This window comes from Eublepharis macularius, chromosome 17 (assembly GCF_028583425.1).
Source record: "Eublepharis macularius isolate TG4126 chromosome 17, MPM_Emac_v1.0, whole genome shotgun sequence".
Lineage (NCBI taxonomy): Eukaryota > Metazoa > Chordata > Lepidosauria > Squamata > Eublepharidae > Eublepharis > Eublepharis macularius.
In genome coordinates this window covers 4,985,705-5,004,330 of record NC_072806.1, presented here as the reverse complement: position 1 = coordinate 5,004,330, position 18,626 = coordinate 4,985,705, and the positions used below count along the sequence as shown (strand labels likewise).

The window sequence follows — 18,626 nt, the reverse complement described above, 5'->3', positions numbered from 1 at the left end:
TCCCACTTCTAAATGTATCTGAAGAAAGGGAGCTTTGATTCCCGAAAGCTCAAACCCTGGAAATCTAGTTGGTCTTTAAGGTGATACTGGACTGGCACCTACTTCTCATAGAACATGGTTAGTCTGTTTAGAGGATCTCCTCCCTCTGTCTCTCTCTTAAAACTGAGGAGTGCAATCCTTTTTCCCTTTCCAAATGATATTCAGAAATTGGCGGTGAGGTTTCTTTCTCTCTGCAGTCATGAGGACTAGAAATCTGTTCCTTTTTAAAAAGGTCCTTCAAAATCCCAAGAAGCTTTAAGAGGCTGCAGTCTTTTCCTTAGCGTGCTGTGCAGTTCCCTGTTTAGGCTACTGGTGTTTTAACTCCCTTGAGCTTTTTTTCCTCTCTTCCTCCGCAGAGAGGCGGAACGAGCGCTGCCGCGAGCCAGGAACGACCCTCCTGCAGTCATGGAGAGCGGCATGCAGCTCCTCAACCGGGATGGCCACAGCATCTCCCACAACTCCAAGCGGCACTACCACGACGCCTTCGTCTGCATGAACCGCATGCGGCAGCGGGGCTTGCTCTGTGACATTGTGCTGCACGTGGCCACAAAGGAGATCAAGGCGCATAAAGTGGTGCTGGCTTCCTGCAGCCCCTACTTCCACGCCATGTTCACAAGCAAGTATCTTTCTCTGCGCTGTGGGTCCTTTCCGATTTAGCCCTCCGTGTGAAAATTCAAAGTAAAATTCTGCACCTAGCTTACCCACGTTCTCTGCCGAGAACTGAATTTTGCACGGTGTTATAAATAATGTAAATTGAGCCTACCAAACTGGCGTGATTTCTCTTGTTTTGCAGGATTTATTCTGCATTCTTTAACTGTTTTGAATAATTCATTCTAGCTTAACGAGGAAGGTTGAGGAGTTGCGTGGGGCAACGGTATTGTGTCTCCCACCCCCAATTACTAGATGTTTTATCCAACCATCCACCTGGCATCTGAGATTACAGCTAGTGCCCTCTCGCTTTCAAGCCCATCTTTACAGTCACAGAGCCTATAAACTCCCAATGCAATTCTAAGGAAACGTTACCCCCTTGTAAGTCCACTGCCTTAGAAGGGTGTAGTGCCGCTTAGGACTGTACTGCGGATCCTTACTTTTAAAGCTGGATTTATAGGACGCTGGATATTTTGCAGTGTACTACTTTTTGTGCTTCCGCTATGCGAGCGCTGAATTGTAGTATGCAACCAGCACCGTTGCTGGTTTCTCTCAGAACCAGTCTCTGTGTTCATCTACACAACTTTTTTTTTGCAAACTCTGAAGGGTGCCTTCATAAACATCTTGAGTATATGAACTGCCTTAGATCAAGCCACCAGGCCATTGTTCCATCCCAGTTAGTATTGCCCACTTTGCAATAGCTCTCCAGAATCTGGGACATAGAAATGTCCTTCCTAGCACTTTGATACCTGAGATCTTTAACTGGAGTTGCCCAGGGCTTAAACTGAGACCTTCTGCGTACAAACAAAGGTGCTCTGCTGTTGATCTGTGGCCCTTCCTCATGTGAGACCCATCCTAGAATAGAGGGCAGATTGGAGATGTGCAAGCTATCCCTGGGGACAAAAGGAACAGTGAGTTTTGGTTGGGGTGCGCGTCCATTCTCGGCATGGTGAAAATGTCATGCCAACCTTGTGGAATTCCATGTGTGAACTTGTCACCGCAGATGAAATGAGTGAAAGCCGGCAGACCCACGTGACGCTGCATGACATCGACCCGCAGGCGCTGGAGCAGCTGGTCCAGTATGCCTACACTGCTGAGATTGTGGTTGGAGAAGGAAATGTGCAGGTACAGTTGCATGCTGCTATCTGTGTCTTTTTTGATCTGTTTAGAAAATGTGTACACCTCCTTTTCAGAAACCTGCTCTAGGCAGTTCACAGCATAAAACAAGATAAAATCATAAAAAACATAAGATAATCATGACAAGATAAAATCATAAAAAACATAAGATAATCATGACAAGATAAAATCATAAAAAATATTAAAACAAACCAATTATTTTTAAAACCCTCCAGTGCATAGAACCCTTTCCAGAATATAGAACTTTTATCAGCTTAAATGATTCTCATAAGGGTTCTTTGGTGAGGCACATATGATAAAAGCAATTAAAAAGATCAAACCCCTAGGTTAAAAACCTCGGCAAAAAGAAATGTGTTAGTCTGCTACCTAAAAGAGTAGCCTCGAGGGAGAGGGCATTCCATAGACGAGGGGCCACCACTGAAAATCCCCATCTCTGGTCACTGCCTGCCTTATCTTACACCTCTGTGAACCACCTGTCCTGGCCACAGAGATTCTGTGAAGATAACATGTAGCAAAAATGAACGGGTGCGATCTAGATACGGAGTAATGTCAGAAGGTTTCTTCTTTCAACTTGTATTCCACTTTGGCCCGAAGGGTCTGACAAGGTGATGGAAACATTTTTAAAAGTTATTTTAAAAATGGGAGCGGCAATTGAGTGGAAGCACTTCTGTAAGCTTTAAAAACCGCTCACTTACTGATTGCTATAAACTGGCTTCAGAGAGAAGTGCCTTAGTTAGGACATGATGGGTAAAAATACGGGAATCACTTCAAGTTAACATATTGTATAACTAAGGTCGGTTTTGAATGATGTTGATTAAAATGATTCTAGTAAGAGGGTAATCAGGGCTCGCTTATTAGCCCATGGCCTTGCTTTTATTGCAGAATTGTGTTCTGAGTGGTTTTTAACTATAACCCTCCTCTGGGAGTCCATTTTGGGGATGGAAGGGCAGCGTATAAACACTTTTAATAAATGAGTATTCATCTCTTGCAAGGCAAAGCTTTAAATGAAACAGATTAGATCTGTAGCCGGTACAGAAGGAGCAGTCCCTCCATTCCATTGGGCTTCTTTCCAGGTGGTAGTAGATCTTGGATAGGGGGGAGGTTAGCGGCCGGAGAAGAATCACCAGGCAAGGGAGTGGGTGACCAAGCACGCACTTGACGATTCTTTCCTGCCTTCTTCCCCCTCCTCCAATTTAACAGATAGTGTTCCAAGGCTAACATGGTGTTGGCAACCTCTTGCTTTCTTTGGGACATGCAATAATACTTAACATTTATATGGTGGTGGTGGAGAGTGCCCTCAAGTCATAGTTGACTTATGGCGACCCCTGGTGGGGATTTCAAGGCAAGAGACTAACACAGGTGGTTTGCCATTGTCTTCCTCTGCAACCCTGGTCTCGTTGAAGGTCTCCCATCCAATTACTAACCAAGGTGGGCCCTGCTTGGCTTTGAGATCAGGCCCTCCTGGTCTATCCAGGTCAGGGCGATAAGAGTAATGGTGCTGGAGAGTGCCCTCAAGTCAGAGCTGACTTATGGCGACCCCTGGTGGGGTTTTCATGGCAAGAGACAAACAGAGGTGGTTTGCCATTGTCTGGCTCTGCAACGCTGGTCTTCATTGGAGGTCTCCCATCCAATTACTAACCAAGGCCGACCCTCCTTAGCTTCTGAGATCTGACGAGATCAGGCTCACCTGGGCTATCCAGGTCAGAATTTCTGTAGTGCCTTGAATTGCCCAAAGCACTAAACACATGATCTCAGTCGGCCTTTACAACAGTTCTGTAAGGTAGGCCTGTATTGGGTGTGGACTTGCTTGAAAGCCACCTAGTGAAATCATGGTAACTTGAATGGGGGGGTGGGCTTCCAGTTTATAATTCAATTTAAAACAGTTCAGAGGCCATCATCTGAGAACTCCTCTCTGCGTATAGGAACTGCAAAATAATTCTACTGAGCATCATCGCTGAGGTTAAAAAGGGATTTCCACCAATACCAACCGGAGTGAAACCTGTCCATCTTTACTGATTTTCTCACTGAGGGTCTCCCATTCAGCTTTAGGGTTCTTCTGGACATAGAGTGGGGTCAGATCTTGAATTGCTGTCGGAATTGAATTCTGCATGACAGGGGAGAGAGATGGGCAAAGCGATCAGGGCTCGGTCATTCCGAAAGAGGTGGGATTAGGGGAAACTCCCAATCACAGCAACAGGGCTGAGATATTGCTATAAAAATTCCCATCTCCCCCCTTCTAGACGCTGCTTCCTGCTGCCAGCCTTTTGCAGCTGAATGGGGTGCGGGACGCTTGCTGCAAGTTCCTTCTAAGCCAGCTGGATCCATCCAACTGCTTGGGCATCCGGGGCTTCGCAGACACGCACTCCTGCAGCGATCTGTTGAAGTCGGCCCACAAGTACGTCCTCCAGCACTTTGTGGATGTTTCCAAGACAGAAGAGTTCATGCTTCTGCCCCTCAAGCAGGTAGAGCCACACAGACACACCCCAGCTTCATAACACCTTCAGGTTTCCTTGAAGTTACGAGTAGTTATAAGGTGTATTAACGTAACTGCAGTTCAAGGGTCGTTACTCAGTTTTGCAAATCAGTCTACCCAAGTTGCTCCTGCCCATGCTTGCTTATTTATGTCATTTATAGTCCGCCTTTCTCACTGAGACTCAAGGCGGATTACATAGTGTGAGATTAGTACAATCAGTAGCAAGGACAAGGGCAAGCATTTCCATTCAGTGTCAAGAACATTTCTGTAAACAATGGTATAGGGTAAATGAATACAAGTTTCCAAAGACAAAGTATTAGCAAGGATCCAATATGGGGTTGAAGAATTGCTGAAACAGAACATAATCAGTTCTAGGACTGACATTAAACAGCATGAAGCACAGGTAGTATATAGGAGTACATATTTAAAGCAACAGATAAATATGTACGGCAACATAATGGTGAAGTCTATGGTTCCTAACTCATTAGCGAAACATCTGGGACCCCTTTCCTACAATACCAGCCTCCTAGCTGAGAAAAAAGCCTTTTTGAATAATTCAGTTTTGCATCGTTTGTGGAAAGCCAGGAGGGTGGGGGCTGTCCTCACCTCCTGTTTCTCAAGAATAGGAAAACAGCAGAACTTATGCAAAGGCACCTCGCCTTCTCGTCTAGAAGCAAATTTCATTCCCCATAGGTGACCAGGTAAGCAGTCGTTCATAATGTTTGCCCTAGTCTCAGGGCTGCAATTCCAGAGCTGTGTTAACCTGAAATAACAACGCATGTTTACAAGATCAAGGAACTTCAGAGCAGGGGAGATGCCAGAAGTATTTCTTTAAATTGGATCTTTGTAGTTGAATAGCCCAATCTTCTACTTTCCAGGCCCCGAGGTGTTCATGCTGCAAAGAGTTAATTGACGTGCAGTCAGTGTTTCCATGAGGCTGGCTGGCAAGATGCCAGTTTGGCCTGAGCTCACACCCATGCTTGGCAAGGCATGGCAGACCCTGTGTAGATGGGGGAGATAGGAGAACCACTGTGTAAGGAATGAGCCTGACTCTGTGATGTACCATCTGCTCTGCATGCGGAAGATTCCAGGTTCAGTTCCTGGCCGTTGAAAAGATCCAGTTCAGAGGATCTCAGGTGGAAGGGTCACTTAAAGGTGTGATTTATGCAAGACAACTGTTCATATAACTGGATGTACCGTTACACAGGCTGAGAGCATTTTTTCCCAAGGTTTGGAGTCTCATATCTAGTGCACAGCCTCTTTTGCAATCTTCTGTGTCATGTTTGTTTTTTTGTTTTCAATAAAAGTGTTTAGCCTTTGTGGAGCAGAGATTGGAAACTGGGACCTGGTAAATTCTCAATACCTAGAGAAGGACCCTTTTCACACTGCTTATCTTCCCTCGGAACGACCCGGAACATCGCGCAAAAACCACGGAAGATCGCGTTTTCTTGCGCGAGATTTGCGCGCGAGAAAACGCGATTTTCCGTGTTTTTTGCGCGATGTTCTGGGTCATTCCGAGGGAAGATAAGCAGTGTGAAAAGGGCCCGGGGCTGAGAAGGATTTCTGTGAGCCAGAGGAAAGGGAAGATGCGCTGGGGATTCTACACATCTCCTTACCCCATTCCTCAAATCTGTAGATATTTTCCTTGCTTTTGCTCTTGTAGCCCACCTTAAATCTATGCCCCCTTGTCTCCCCCCATGCATTCTTTTCTGAAAAACTTCCAGATGCTTTGAAAAAGCAAGTATTGGGGGGGGGGGGGTTAAGTAAAACATGCAGATATACATCTAGCAGTGTGGAACGCAGAGGACACAGTGCTGATATGTGATGCCTGAAATCGTCTGTGTTCAGGTCCATTTCCCCTTCAGAGCTAACCCAGATTTCCCTCTTTCTGCAGGTTTTGGACCTCATTTCCAGCGACAGCCTTAATGTGCCCTCTGAAGAAGAAGTCTACCGAGCGGTCTTAAGTTGGGTCAAACATGATGTTGACAGCAGAAGGCAGCACATCCCCAGAGTATGTGGTCCAGTCCAGGTTTCCGTTCTATTCCATTTGGGCAAAGACTTTGCTATATACTCACTCTCCGGGTATCTGACCTCCGTAAGGTATTTCATGTGACCCACAGGAAGCACTATGTACTAGATACTTCCTTTCTCAAGACAATGGCCAATTTATAGTAAAGATAATTCAGTGTTACAGATGTTGCTGCCTGGGGCTTTCTTCCCTACCTTCAGCATTTAACGTGATATGATGGCTTAGCTGTCCTGCTAATACGGCAGATAGACCATGCATATGCAGTGGCCGTAATGTTGGGTTCTGATGTGAGACACTCGTGATGAAATCCCCCTAAACCATGAAAACTCTATGCAGGTGGCATGGGAGAAATAAGGTGTCTCAGCCAATTCTTAGGGAGTTTTACCCCAGTGTACTTTTTAGGACGCACAAGTTCCATTTGAGGAAGGGCCTCAGGGTTGCATCTAGGAGAGCTGTTGTTTGAAGAGGAGACACCACCCTGATTTATAGGCAGGCCGCTTTCGATCCCTCTGTGCATGTGCAAACTGGCTTTGGCTGTTGTTGATGTTTAGCCATCTTCCTTCACAGCTCATGAAGTGTGTCCGGCTGCCCCTCCTTAGCCGTGACTTCTTGATGAGCAACGTTGACACGGAGCTGCTCGTGAGGCACCATTCGGAGTGCAAGGACCTTCTTATTGAGGCCCTGAAATATCACCTCATGCCAGAACAGAGAGGGGTCCTAAGCAATAGCAGGACCCGGCCTCGGCGCTGTGAGGGGGCCAGCACTGTGCTCTTCGCTGTGGGTAAGAAGGCATGGCCGAGTCCCCAAGCCATGGGGAGTGTTGTTTGGATGGTGGGTTGGTTGGGGAGGAGGCGTACAGATGACGTGGCCTTCAGCCTAGAAGGCCACCCACTGAGCATTAATGAGATACTCTCTTCTGAGCCAATAGCTGCTGGCCACATCATCTTTCTCCGTTCATAGTAGATAGAGCAAGACTCTGATATACCATCATCTCAATGCAGTGTAAATGCATAGTAAACATTTTTTTTCCAAAACTCAAAATCCCTGCATGCAGACGTCACCCCCTCAGAAACAACCGTGAATATGTACATATCAGGAAAAGGATGATGTCTGTTTCCCGCTGTGCTTATATGCTTCCGAATATTTTCTTTTCCCGCTGGTGTTTCTTTCTCGGCAGGTGGAGGAAGCCTTTTTGCCATCCATGGGGACTGTGAGGCCTATGACACTCGAACAGACCGCTGGCACATGGTAGCTTCCATGTCCACCCGCCGGGCCAGGGTGGGCGTTGCTGCCATTGGGAACAAGCTATATGCTGTGGGCGGGTAAGGAGAAATTCTTTGCCAAGGAGAGGCAACCTTATTTATTTTATTATTTTTATTTTATTAGATTCATATCCTTCCCTCCCCGTGAATGGGCGGCTAACATAAATAAATGCAGTCTTAAAAACACATAACGATAAAAGTTATCACCAATCACAATTCCGGCCGTTGTTAAAATACGTAGGCCGCTATAGAAGTTATAATCCCAAATTCTATAGAGTCAGCTGTGGAATGGTACCCAGAGCGGGACGGAAAACAGGGCATGGTAGTCAGGAAAAAAGATGGAAAAGGGGACAGACACCTCAATCAAAGGCCCGGCGGAACATCACCACCTTACAGGCCCTGCAACAGGCACCCTCTTATAAGAACTGCAACAGATCCTGAAGGGGTCGAATCTCCAATGGGAGTGTATTCCACCAGGCTGGAGCCAGAGCCAAAAAGGCCCTGGTGGAGGACAGGCGAATGCTTTCAAGGAAGCAGTGAGAAGCTGAGGGAGAAAGAACTCTCTAGAAATTCTACTTTAAACTTCAAAGAGGCTTTATTGGGAAGGAACTGAAGGCGAACAGTGCAGTATGCACTCCATGTTGACAGGTATGAAGAGAGGAAGCTTGCTTCTAATGACCAGATGCTTCTGATCGCCATTCCCGATATGCAGCAGAAATATTTTACCTCCCTCATTCCAGCCTTGAGGATTTCCCAGAAGCATCTCTGTAGCAAGCACTTGATGGGCTGCTATACTGGCCTGAAGAGCAAGATTTGGGTCCAGTAGATTTCCAAGGTATGAGCTTTCAAGAGTTTGAAGAAGGGAGCTCTGACTCTTGAAAGCTCATACTCTGGAAATCTAGTTGGTCTCTACGGTGCTACTGGACCTGGATCTTGTTCTTCTTCTGCAGACCAACATGGTTACTCACCTGAAACTATATCTACCTGGCCATTCCTGTGCTTAAACCTAGCAGCTGCAAAGCTTGTAGTTGATGAAATTTGATAATCCCACTTCCATTCACATAACTTCCCTTCTTAAAAAAAATTCATTGCAGTTATGATGGAACCTCTGACTTGGCCACGGTGGAGTCGTATGATCCCGTCACCAACTCTTGGCAGGCGGAAGTTTCCATGGGGACCCGGCGGAGCTGTCTAGGAGTAGCAGCCTTACACGGACTCCTCTATGCCGCGGGAGGCTATGACGGAGCATCCTGTCTCAACAGGTAGAATATCTTTGGTGTCCACCTGTCCCGCCTGGATTGTTGAGAGAGAATTGTCAAAGCACAACAGTCCGTTGGGGCTTTTAAAAAATGATACGGAAGGTTTCTTAGATAACTCCATTTAGAGCCCGAGAGACAGTTTGGTATAGTGGTTAAGAGCGCAGGACTCTAATCTGGAGAGCCAGGTTTGATTCCCCACTCCTCCACTTGAAGCCAGCTGGGTGACCTTGGGCTAGTCACAGCTCTCTCGGAGCGCTCTCAGCCCCACCCACCTCACAGGGTGTTTTGTTGTGGGGATAATAATGACATTTGTAAACCGCTCTGAGTGGGCATTAAGTTGTCCTGAAGGGCAGTATATAAATCGAATGTTATTTATATTATTATTACAACTCATCCTAGTTTCTGTGGCCATTCAGAATGTTTGTTATTACCTTTAAAGCTCTGCATAACTTAGGAGCAGAACGCTTAAGAACTATCGGTTCTCTTGTAGGTCTCCTCGTTTCCCCCCACCTTCTGTACAGAAGAATAGGGTGGGTGATGTCTTGATTTTGGAATGCCGTTTAAGCCAGTGTTTATCTGGCACCGAACCTGATGTGATTCAGATACCAGGAAAATTGCATCTTTTTACCCAGGTCTTTTTGGGTGTCACATTTATTTTGTGCTCTTCTCTGGTCTTCTATATTGACCTCTTCTAGAGATTTTTTTTAATTGACTGCTGGCCATGTATTCATTGTGCTGCGAATCTGTTTTCTCCCACTGTTGGCTGATACTTGACTATCGCTGGATTTTAACAATAGGCTGCTAAACCAGGTTTTATGGGATCTTTTGTGATGAGGTTTATTCCGCTACTGGTGTGTCTGTACCTTATTGTTTTTGTTTATTTCTTACTGTATTTTATGGAAGCTTTTGCGAACTGTTAACTGCCGTGGGAGTCAATAGACTGAGGGCATGGAGTATAAATATTTTTAATAGTACGTTCAGAACCGTTAGCTTCTGTGCTGTTTCTTTAAAGCCAACAGTCCCCCTGCCTATGAATCTGTTCATTCTTGGCCTGTTTCTCTTTCTTGACCTGCCTCAGTGCTGAGCGGTACGATCCCCTGACAGGAACGTGGACCTCAATCGCTGCTATGAGTACCAGGAGGCGATATGTCCGGGTGGCAACATTAGGTAAAGCCACCTTTATTTATTTCCTTTATTTGTTTTACTTCAGTTGTATCCTGCTTTCTCCTCAATGGAGACTCAAAGTGGCTAACATTGCACTTCATTTTTTCCTCACAACAACCCTGTGAGGTAGGTTGGGCGGAAAGGGTGTGCCTGGCCCAAGCTCACCCAGCAAGCTTCTGTGACAGAGCAGGGAATTGACCCTGGCTCTCCTAGACCCTAATCCCTCACTCTAGCGCCACTGCATGGTACCTGTTTTTCACTGAGATTCAAGGCAGATCTTACATTTTTAAAAATGCAGCAAAACAATAATATAGACAATAAATGCAGTAAAACCCACGTTTGGGTTCACAAGTCCCACATCCATACTTGGTGCTCACTTTGGGGTCAAGGAGCAGACCGCCCGGCGGAGCAGTTCCCTTGCCCGTCTGGGACGCTGGTGCAGATGGCAAGGCTGTGCCTAAGATGTCTGCAGAATTAACGCTTCTGCCGAATTGCTTCCTTTGCAGTTTGCATGTGTCTATATTGTGTTCTCCATTCTACAAACCCCCAGGACTACTCGTTCATTCTCCCTCAGCTTTTGAATGCAGCAAACTTGTTGTCATGACACCGCATGTGGCCCTGTGGTGCTCCAAAAGCCACTTGTGCTTCACCTGTCGAACTGTTTCCTCTTGGCAGCAAGGAGCACGGGCTGCGTCTACGGCTGAGGTTGGGGAGATGAGAGCCTGCAGGCGGTTTTGTTGGGGAGCTGTCTGGCCCGCACGGAACAGTTCAGAATTGCCTCATGAATGTTTAATGAGTCCCCGCGCCACATGAGTCCTCCAGAGTGGCAGGAAGGAACGCTGTGTCCGTGCTCCGTGAGATAATCCTCCCAGAGGGGGCCTGGCCAACGGCTGTTGGTTGCTTTTGGTCTTGTGCTTCTGCACATCTCAGAACACTGCCTCTGCTAAGCTTTGTTCTCACTGCGGTGCCTGTTCCTACCTGAGCTGTGACTTCAAATTGCATGAAGACAAAAAGAACTCTCTCTTTGCCTTGAAAATTAGATGGCACGGAGGAGGGTTCTAGCCTACCCTTCTCCCTGAGAGGTTAGTTTTCTATGTGCAGGGTTTTTTTTTTTAAGAGGAACATAAGAATTATGGGATGCTTAACCCAGAAACGAGTGGCTGGAAATGTTGCCTGCCTTGTTGAGCACTAGAGCTCAAGATCGGACGGGACAACATCATCATAACCTTCATCACTTTGCCTCTCTCACAAGGCAGTTTTCACATTGCAAGTGAAATGCAATATAATCAACAGCTAGGACATTCACTGAGCAAAGTACAATAACATACAGGGCGTATTGTCGAAGGCTTTCACGGCCGGAGAACGATGGTTGTTGTGGGTTTTCCGGGCAATACAGTCCGGAAAACCCACAACAACCAACGTACAGGGCGTTCAGATACAATAGAGAACAGTAACAGAAAATCTGAAAGCAGCATAAAGCAGAGGGCAGAGATGAAATCTTTCTGTGGTGTTCGGTGTGATTTTTTTCTTTTTTTTGCATGAAGGTAGTTAATGGATTGTGGGGTATATTTACAGATGGCAATCTTTATGCTGTTGGCGGCTATGATAGTTCGTCCCATTTGGCAACGGTGGAGAAATACGAGCCGCAGGTAAATGTGAATATGAAGAGGCAAAGCATAGAATTCATTAGGACAACCGGGTAGGTGGTGGGGTAGGGGGGAGAAATGCTTTCACAAGCATCCCTCCCTGGGGGAGGGGGACTTCTATGGAGATTCAAAAGCTGATATCCATGGGGAGGGGGGGGGAGGCACAAGCCCTGGTTTGCAAATTTGCTTCAGACCATGGCTTATTTCTCATTTTCTGGCTGACTGCAAACCATGGCTTGTCAGTTCAACCATCATGCCAAACCTTAGTTCAGCTTCCTTAAGAATGGTTTGGAGTGATGTCTTGTTTCAGCCTGTGTGTACAAGAAAGAGGTGGGGGCAGAGAAACAGTTCCTTTGTTCCTGAGTGTCTCTACATAAGACATCTGACACAGGAAGAACCCATATTGGGAGAAGCAATATTAGCTGGGAAGGGTAGTTTAAAAAGACAGAGCCAGTGGCAGTGCAAAGGCTTTGCTATACACTGGAGCTGTGTGAAGAGGCTGTGAAGTGCCAGAAGCAAAATCTTCAGCCCATTATAACCTCTCCAGGTCCAAGCCTGGTTCTGGAAGGCAGCTCCATCCCATTTCCATTCCTCGGTGCTGATCCCACACAGTTTTAGACTGGAACAGTAAAATGGACAGAGCCTTCCAGACGTGAAAATGAAATTAACAAACTCTCTGAGGAGTGATCTCTGTCAGCTCTGTCTTTTTAAACTGTGCTTCCCGGCTAACATTGCATCTCCCTACACCTGACGAACACATGCCGAGGCTTCTCGTGTAGAGAGAGTCTCTGTCTCATGTCCTTTCTCCCACTCCTTTGCTGCCTCCTGCTGCTAGATAAATACGTGGACTCCGATCGCTAACATGCTCAGTCGTCGCAGCAGTGCTGGCGTGGCCGTGTTGGAAGGGATGCTGTATGTGGCAGGTGGCAATGATGGGACCAGCTGCCTTAACTCAGTGGAGCGCTATAATCCTAAAACCAACACCTGGGAAAGTGTGGCACCTATGAATATCCGGAGGTAAGAAAGCAGAAAGTTACCCTAAGGCGCGTCTGAATTCTGCTTGCCTAAGAACAGTTTGACTGCACTTTCACACCAAAGTATTATAGATTCCAAGCAGGGCAAAATGGGAAATTAGTTTCTGCTTCGCTAAGAGATGCCCTTTGATGCAATTAATTGCAGCAAAGGGAAGACAAAACAGCTTTCAGCTTCACCAGCCATCCTTCACCACCAGACATAGTGGGTAAGATCCTTCTTAACCTTAATGGATATGGTCACTTAGGCCCAGAAGGTGAAGCAAAACCCCTCCATGTTAGTCAGCCCAAAAGTACCTTCCATCCACTTCACTCTCTACTAAGTTTCATTTTAACAAACCTCCAACAGACATGGAGAAATCCCTGAAGGGGAAGACGGAGGATATCGCAGTTGCCCTGTTGAAGAGATCAAGACCCGTCTAGCCTGACAGCCAGGCAGCTGCCGCATTTGCCTAGTTTTCCTCTGCTTCAGTGTAGCAGAAAGGTGCTTCAGAGGAACCCAGCAAGGATCAATCTCTGTGTCTACAGGGAGCATCTGTTCGGAAACGGTGAATGCAGCTTCAGAAGTTTTTCTAATTGGCCCCAGCATCCCTGGCAGCCATTTTGTGGTGGCACCCTCTCTTTGTTCTCTAAATCCCAAAAGTACTCAATTGAATGCCCAGCCCAGTTCTGTTATAAAGGGCCAGGGCTTTTTTCCAGCCAGAACGCAGTAAAACAGCATTCCGGAACCTCTTGAAAGTAATCACATGTCCGGTGGCCCCGCCCCTTTCCTCCCTGATCAGCCCAAGTGTTGCTGCTTTCAAAGCCAGTAGGTTTTTTTCCCACTGACAGGAGGAGGATTCCCCTCCCATCAGCTGAAAAAAGCTGTTTTAAAATGCCGGCAGCTTTTTCAGCGGAGGGGAGAGGGAGGAGGGATCTCCTCCTCCCCTCCGCTGAAAAAAGTAGGGGCATTTGAAAGCAGCAGCATTTTTCTTGCCACACAAGCCTGCAGCTTTTTTTAGCTGTCAGGAGGGGGGATTCCCCTCCCATCAGCTGAAAAGCAGCTGGCTTTTGAAAGCAACCCTTTTGTTCCTGTTTGCAAATGGCAGGAAAAGTGCTGCTTTGAGCTTCAATGTGCTCCGTAAAGATTCCTGAATCATTAAGGAGCATACCGAAGCATTTAAATACCTGAATCCAGAAGCAGCTTGCTGCTTCAGAATTCCACCACCTCTTTTCCCAGCAAAAAAAGTCCCGAGGGCTAAGAAAGATTCCTTACTCAGACCATCTCTGTGGCTGTTCTCAGGGGAAAATTTATACTTTAATACATACTTTGCTGGTGTGTCCTCTTTATATTAGCTTTAGGAATAGGTTCTTAAACCAGTATCTAGATAATTTTTCATCTTTGTCTTTTCATAACTTAATTTTACTCCTTTTATCTGATAGATCTCCAAATATTTCCCCTTGCTGTTGCAAGATTTTTCCGCTGGTTTAAGATTGTGTCTAGATGATGCTGTTTAGCAGACGGGTTTTGACTGCTCAAGACGTTTAGTCAAGCAGTTTTAATCAGATGAAAGGAAAGGAAAGGAACTCCCAAAAGTGCCCATCGTCTCAATGCGTTTGTGGACCCCGGTCTACTCCAATGCTTCCTAAACTCTTATGTATGCAAAGCATGTGGGTCTCCCATTGAGCTACGATCATCACGTTTTTGAAACAGAGTTGATAATCCTGAACATGAGAGGGACAATATCTGTGCTTGATTTCCCCGCAACACATTTTGGAGATGATACACCTTTTGCCTTCCTTTTAGGAGCACCCACGACTTGGTGGCGATGGACGGGTGGCTGTACGCAGTGGGCGGCAACGACGGGAGCTCCAGCTTGAACTCCACCGAGAAATACAACCCACGCACCAACAAGTGGGTGGCGGCATCCTGCATGTTCACGCGGCGTAGCAGCGTGGGGGTGGCCGTCCTGGAACTTCTCAATTTCCCACCCCCTTCCTCGCCCACCCTGTCGGTGTCCTCGACGAGTCTTTGACAAAGAGTCCGGTCACACCTCACTGCGAGGGGACTGCAGCATCTGTCGGAGTGCAAAACCGGCCTGGCCTGATCCCTGTGGCAGCCACTCCCTGTGAAGAGAGGGACGGAGGGCATCGACGCCACGCTCAAGACCTTTTCAGTCTTGAGAGAGAGTTCTGGACTGCACTTCCTAAAACGGAGAGCCCCTTCCGCAAGTGAAGACCTTGGCCGCCTGGCTTTCACCATCTACTCCATCATAGCTCGACCTAATTTTTGTCTGGTATCTCAGACCAGTCTCAATTATTATCTCCTGTTTCCGCAACTGGATGTGACCTCTGTCTCTGCCTTGCACAGGGGAACTTTTAAAAAAAAATGAAAAAAAGGATGTAGGAATGAAGAAACCCAGGAGAAACACTTGTGCAGGCTGTGTCAACAGCTGAATGTAAGCTGTGAATGTCACACAGTCAGCCAACATTTCTTACCTAGCCTTTAGCGCACTGTTAAAAAAGACTACAGAGGCAATGCCTCTCTCTTGCTGGTGTCTATTGAAAGGGATGCCTTAAAAAAAAAAAACAGGGCTGGAGGGGGACGATGACAACATCGCGGGACCTCTAATGTCCTCTGTGGTCCCTCGTCCTCTCAACCTGATTTGTGTGCCACCAGTTCTGACATTCCTCTGCCCTCCTCGGTGGCATGGGTTTGGGGGCATCTACCAATGTTCTGGCTCCTTTATTTAACTTTTATTTTTGTCATTGGAAAGAAGCCAATCCGAGGCATTGATTGCTCTTTCCCCAAGCCTGCTCTAAGTTCCTATTTTGAAGTTGATGCAAGTTTTACAGGGTGGAGCGGAACTGCAAGACTGCATGTTCACTGCTATTGTTGACTTTTATTTTTGCTGGTAGTTTACAATTTAAAGTATTTTATTTATTTTTGTTGACTTTTCAGACAGATCTGGTATTCTCATACCATTCTTCACCCTCCTATTTTTTATTTAAGTATGAGGTTTGTGGAAAGAAGGAGCCAAATGTGGCACTTTTCAAAACATGTATACATATTCTGCAAGCGACTGCACTCCACGTAAGGAAAAAGGAGAACTTGTACAAAAGCGCCATTGAAGTGGAGGAGGGAGTTTCACAGAAATCTAGAATTTCCTCTGAATGAACGGGGATTGTATACCAATGCTGTTCAGCTCATTTCCTTTCAAAATGGTGGTGTTCAGTACCTATTCATTTCCACAGGACTATCCTATTTCTTGCAGAATGCTGATTTCAGCGGCGCTTGCAGAGAAGGAATTCCTTACAGACCACAAATTGCATAACTGACTTGAAAAGATTCTCTCTCTTTGGAGAAGCGTGCATGTGTGTGTGTGAGTGAGAGCGTGTGAAAATGTCGTATACATTTCAGAAGATCCTGCACTGACGGGGACGGTCTGATGTTGGGCCAAGGTCCCTCCTGTTGACGCAACACTTGAACAGAGCAAATGTTATCCCGTTGAGTTTGTACTGTAAACCCGACCGTTCTGTAGTTCAAGACCCACCGATGCCATGAGAAACCTCTCTTGGGAGGGGGGGGGGCTCCTTAAAGACATTGTTTTGTTACGTTATGCACTCTATGCGACTTAGGAACAGTTGACAGCTTGTGGGGTGTGGGGGGCTTCAAGACAAAGCCATCCTAAGTTCAGCCACAATCCACTGCAAAGGATCAAGCTGTTGTACCTCAATAGCTTTGGAATGCTATTCTTCTTTGGACACTTTATTCTGCTTTCCAACCTGTTCTTCGAATTCTTTCTGTTCTCGCCATCTCCTTCCATCATCAGTGGCAATAATGGGCTTCTCTTTGCAAAAAAAAAAAACAAACCACAAAAATTGCTGACTTTTTGTACTGTATACAATAGGCCTGTTTTTCTTGCATGGTAAGTGTTTACGTCAAGGACTTCACTTGTGGCAAGCTGGTCTTCTTCATTAGCTAGAGAAGGGCTCGAAATTTCGTTGACTGCTGGCTTTCAATGTAGAACAACAAGTGGAGTTGTGGCCTTGATCAGAACGAGGGCTTTCTTAGCTATGGGGATGATGATGGAGAGGCAAGGCTGCTACGCAGATGGTAGAACATGGGCAGTGCCAAGGAATACCCATACCCAACTCAACCAGGTGGGTGTGTGCCAATCCCTTTTTCATCCAGACATGGAACTTGCAGTCATGTTGATTTCTGACACTTATTGTATAGATCCTCAAAGGTGTTCAAAATCTGCCGATTTCCGTAAAGCCTTTTTTTTAAAAAAAAACCCAAACCTCTTATTCTTTGATATGCGTAGCTCCTAACATATTGGTAGATGAATGGGGAGCGCAGTAAGTGGGAAAAGGTGCTTTATCGGGTACCTTTTTCGGTCTGAGTGCTCGAAAGAACAGCCCCACCACCTGCAAGCTTCCTCCGAGCGGTGCCTGCTGCAATACTTTTTAGGAGTATAGAGTTGATTTTCAAATCAGTGCCTTCAGTTGCTTTTTTGTTGTTGTTGCTGTTGCTTATGGCTGTGGCACAAGTAAAAACAAGCAACCACAGCCTGTGGTTTTTTTCCCCTCGTTGACTTTGTTTTCTGATTATACTTTGTGCACCTGCGATGCCCCTTATCAAGAGAAAAAAAAGTTGCTGCTGATGCCTGTAAATTGTTGCCAGATGGGCCTGTTTTGGTTTAATCTTCACTGCTTTTCTGGACAGCTCCCGTTTCAAAGATCCTTGTGATCTAGGAATGTGATGCACCTCCAACAGGTAGCTCTGAAGACAGCGACCAGCATGGGCCATTGAAGTTCATAAAGTTTGCCCACCATTGGGATGTCCAGAGGGAAAGGTGTGTGTTTGTCCTTGGAACAGATCCTGCATTCCTGATGAGCCAGGGCAGCAAAGAAGAATGTGACAAGCAATCATTTCTGAGTCCGTGGCCCCTGTTGAAAGATTTTTTTGTGTGAAAAATTTGAGTTATTTACATAGCCGTTTGTGGAAGATTTCAGGTGCCACCACTGAGTGGGTGTGTTCTGCAGGATAGGTGGTCGGTCTGCTTTGGGAAAAAAACTTCATGAGCCGTTTCGTTAACGTTACGTTGAAGGCAAGCTGGGTAGTGAGTCGGCTGACACCCACTTTCTGGTCTTGGAATTGAACAGAAGCCTCTAATACTTTGAAGAAACCGCTTGGCCCTAGGTAGGCCTTAGGAAGCAGTGGATGGAAATTGAGATTCATGGATGGAAATTAAGATTTGCAACTCGGAGGACGGTGATGGGCGCTGAAGTGAACTGGGACAGATGTGCCATTATTGCCGGCCAGGAAAAAAGCCATCGCCGGCCTCTTTTTATGAGTGTAGCTCACGTGCGCACTTTTCTTTTACCTTTTCTTAATTCAGCCCACTCCGACTAAGTCCAGTGACTAATCTCGACATGGACTTTGAAGTGTTTTTCATCTGGAATATGTTAACTGTCTAGCACAGGCTCGCTGCCTTTCGGGATGTTTCTTTATCCAGAGCTGAGCATGTCTTGTCCGAAGACTGTAGCAAAGGGGAAGAGGAGGTATTAGTTTCTCTCCTTCTCTTCCCCCCCCCATTTCCTTCATTTCCTACAGAAAATACAAGCTCTGGCCTAGCCATGGTGCAAACTCTTACTTCACTCACCCACTGTTGGAACAGCCTTCTTTAATTTATTTGTAATGTGTGTCAAGTTTATGTGCATTTCAATTTTATTTTGTTTCTGAATTTTTGCACTATAATGGGGGTGGTCTGGGGATATGAGCAATACAAGCCAGTGTGTAAAATAAAATGTTTTTTCTTGAACACTCCAGATTGGTTACCTGTTCTCTCTATTTTAATCTTCATGGGTTTCTGTTTTGAATCTAATGAAGTTCTGTGTTGTGGGTTAACCTTTATATGAGACTAGCTAAGAGGCCTCAGGGAACTGTGGGAGG

At 46.2% G+C, this 18,626-nt stretch overlaps 1 protein-coding gene across 1 annotated transcript; it reads left to right on the top strand.

Annotated features, from left to right (window-relative positions):
- Window positions 1-429: 429 nt before the first annotated feature.
- On the top strand, window positions 430-15,230 carry KLHL17 (kelch like family member 17). The gene is made up of 11 exons (XM_055001436.1): window positions 430-655; window positions 1,691-1,812; window positions 4,065-4,286; window positions 6,192-6,308; window positions 6,894-7,107; window positions 7,504-7,648; window positions 8,683-8,850; window positions 9,926-10,014; window positions 11,587-11,660; window positions 12,493-12,674; window positions 14,475-15,230. The coding sequence occupies exons 1-11, from the start codon at window positions 445-447 to the stop codon at window positions 14,701-14,703; spliced, it is 1,773 nt and encodes a 590-aa protein (XP_054857411.1). The 5' UTR covers window positions 430-444; the 3' UTR covers window positions 14,704-15,230.
- Window positions 15,231-18,626: the final 3,396 nt, after the last annotated feature.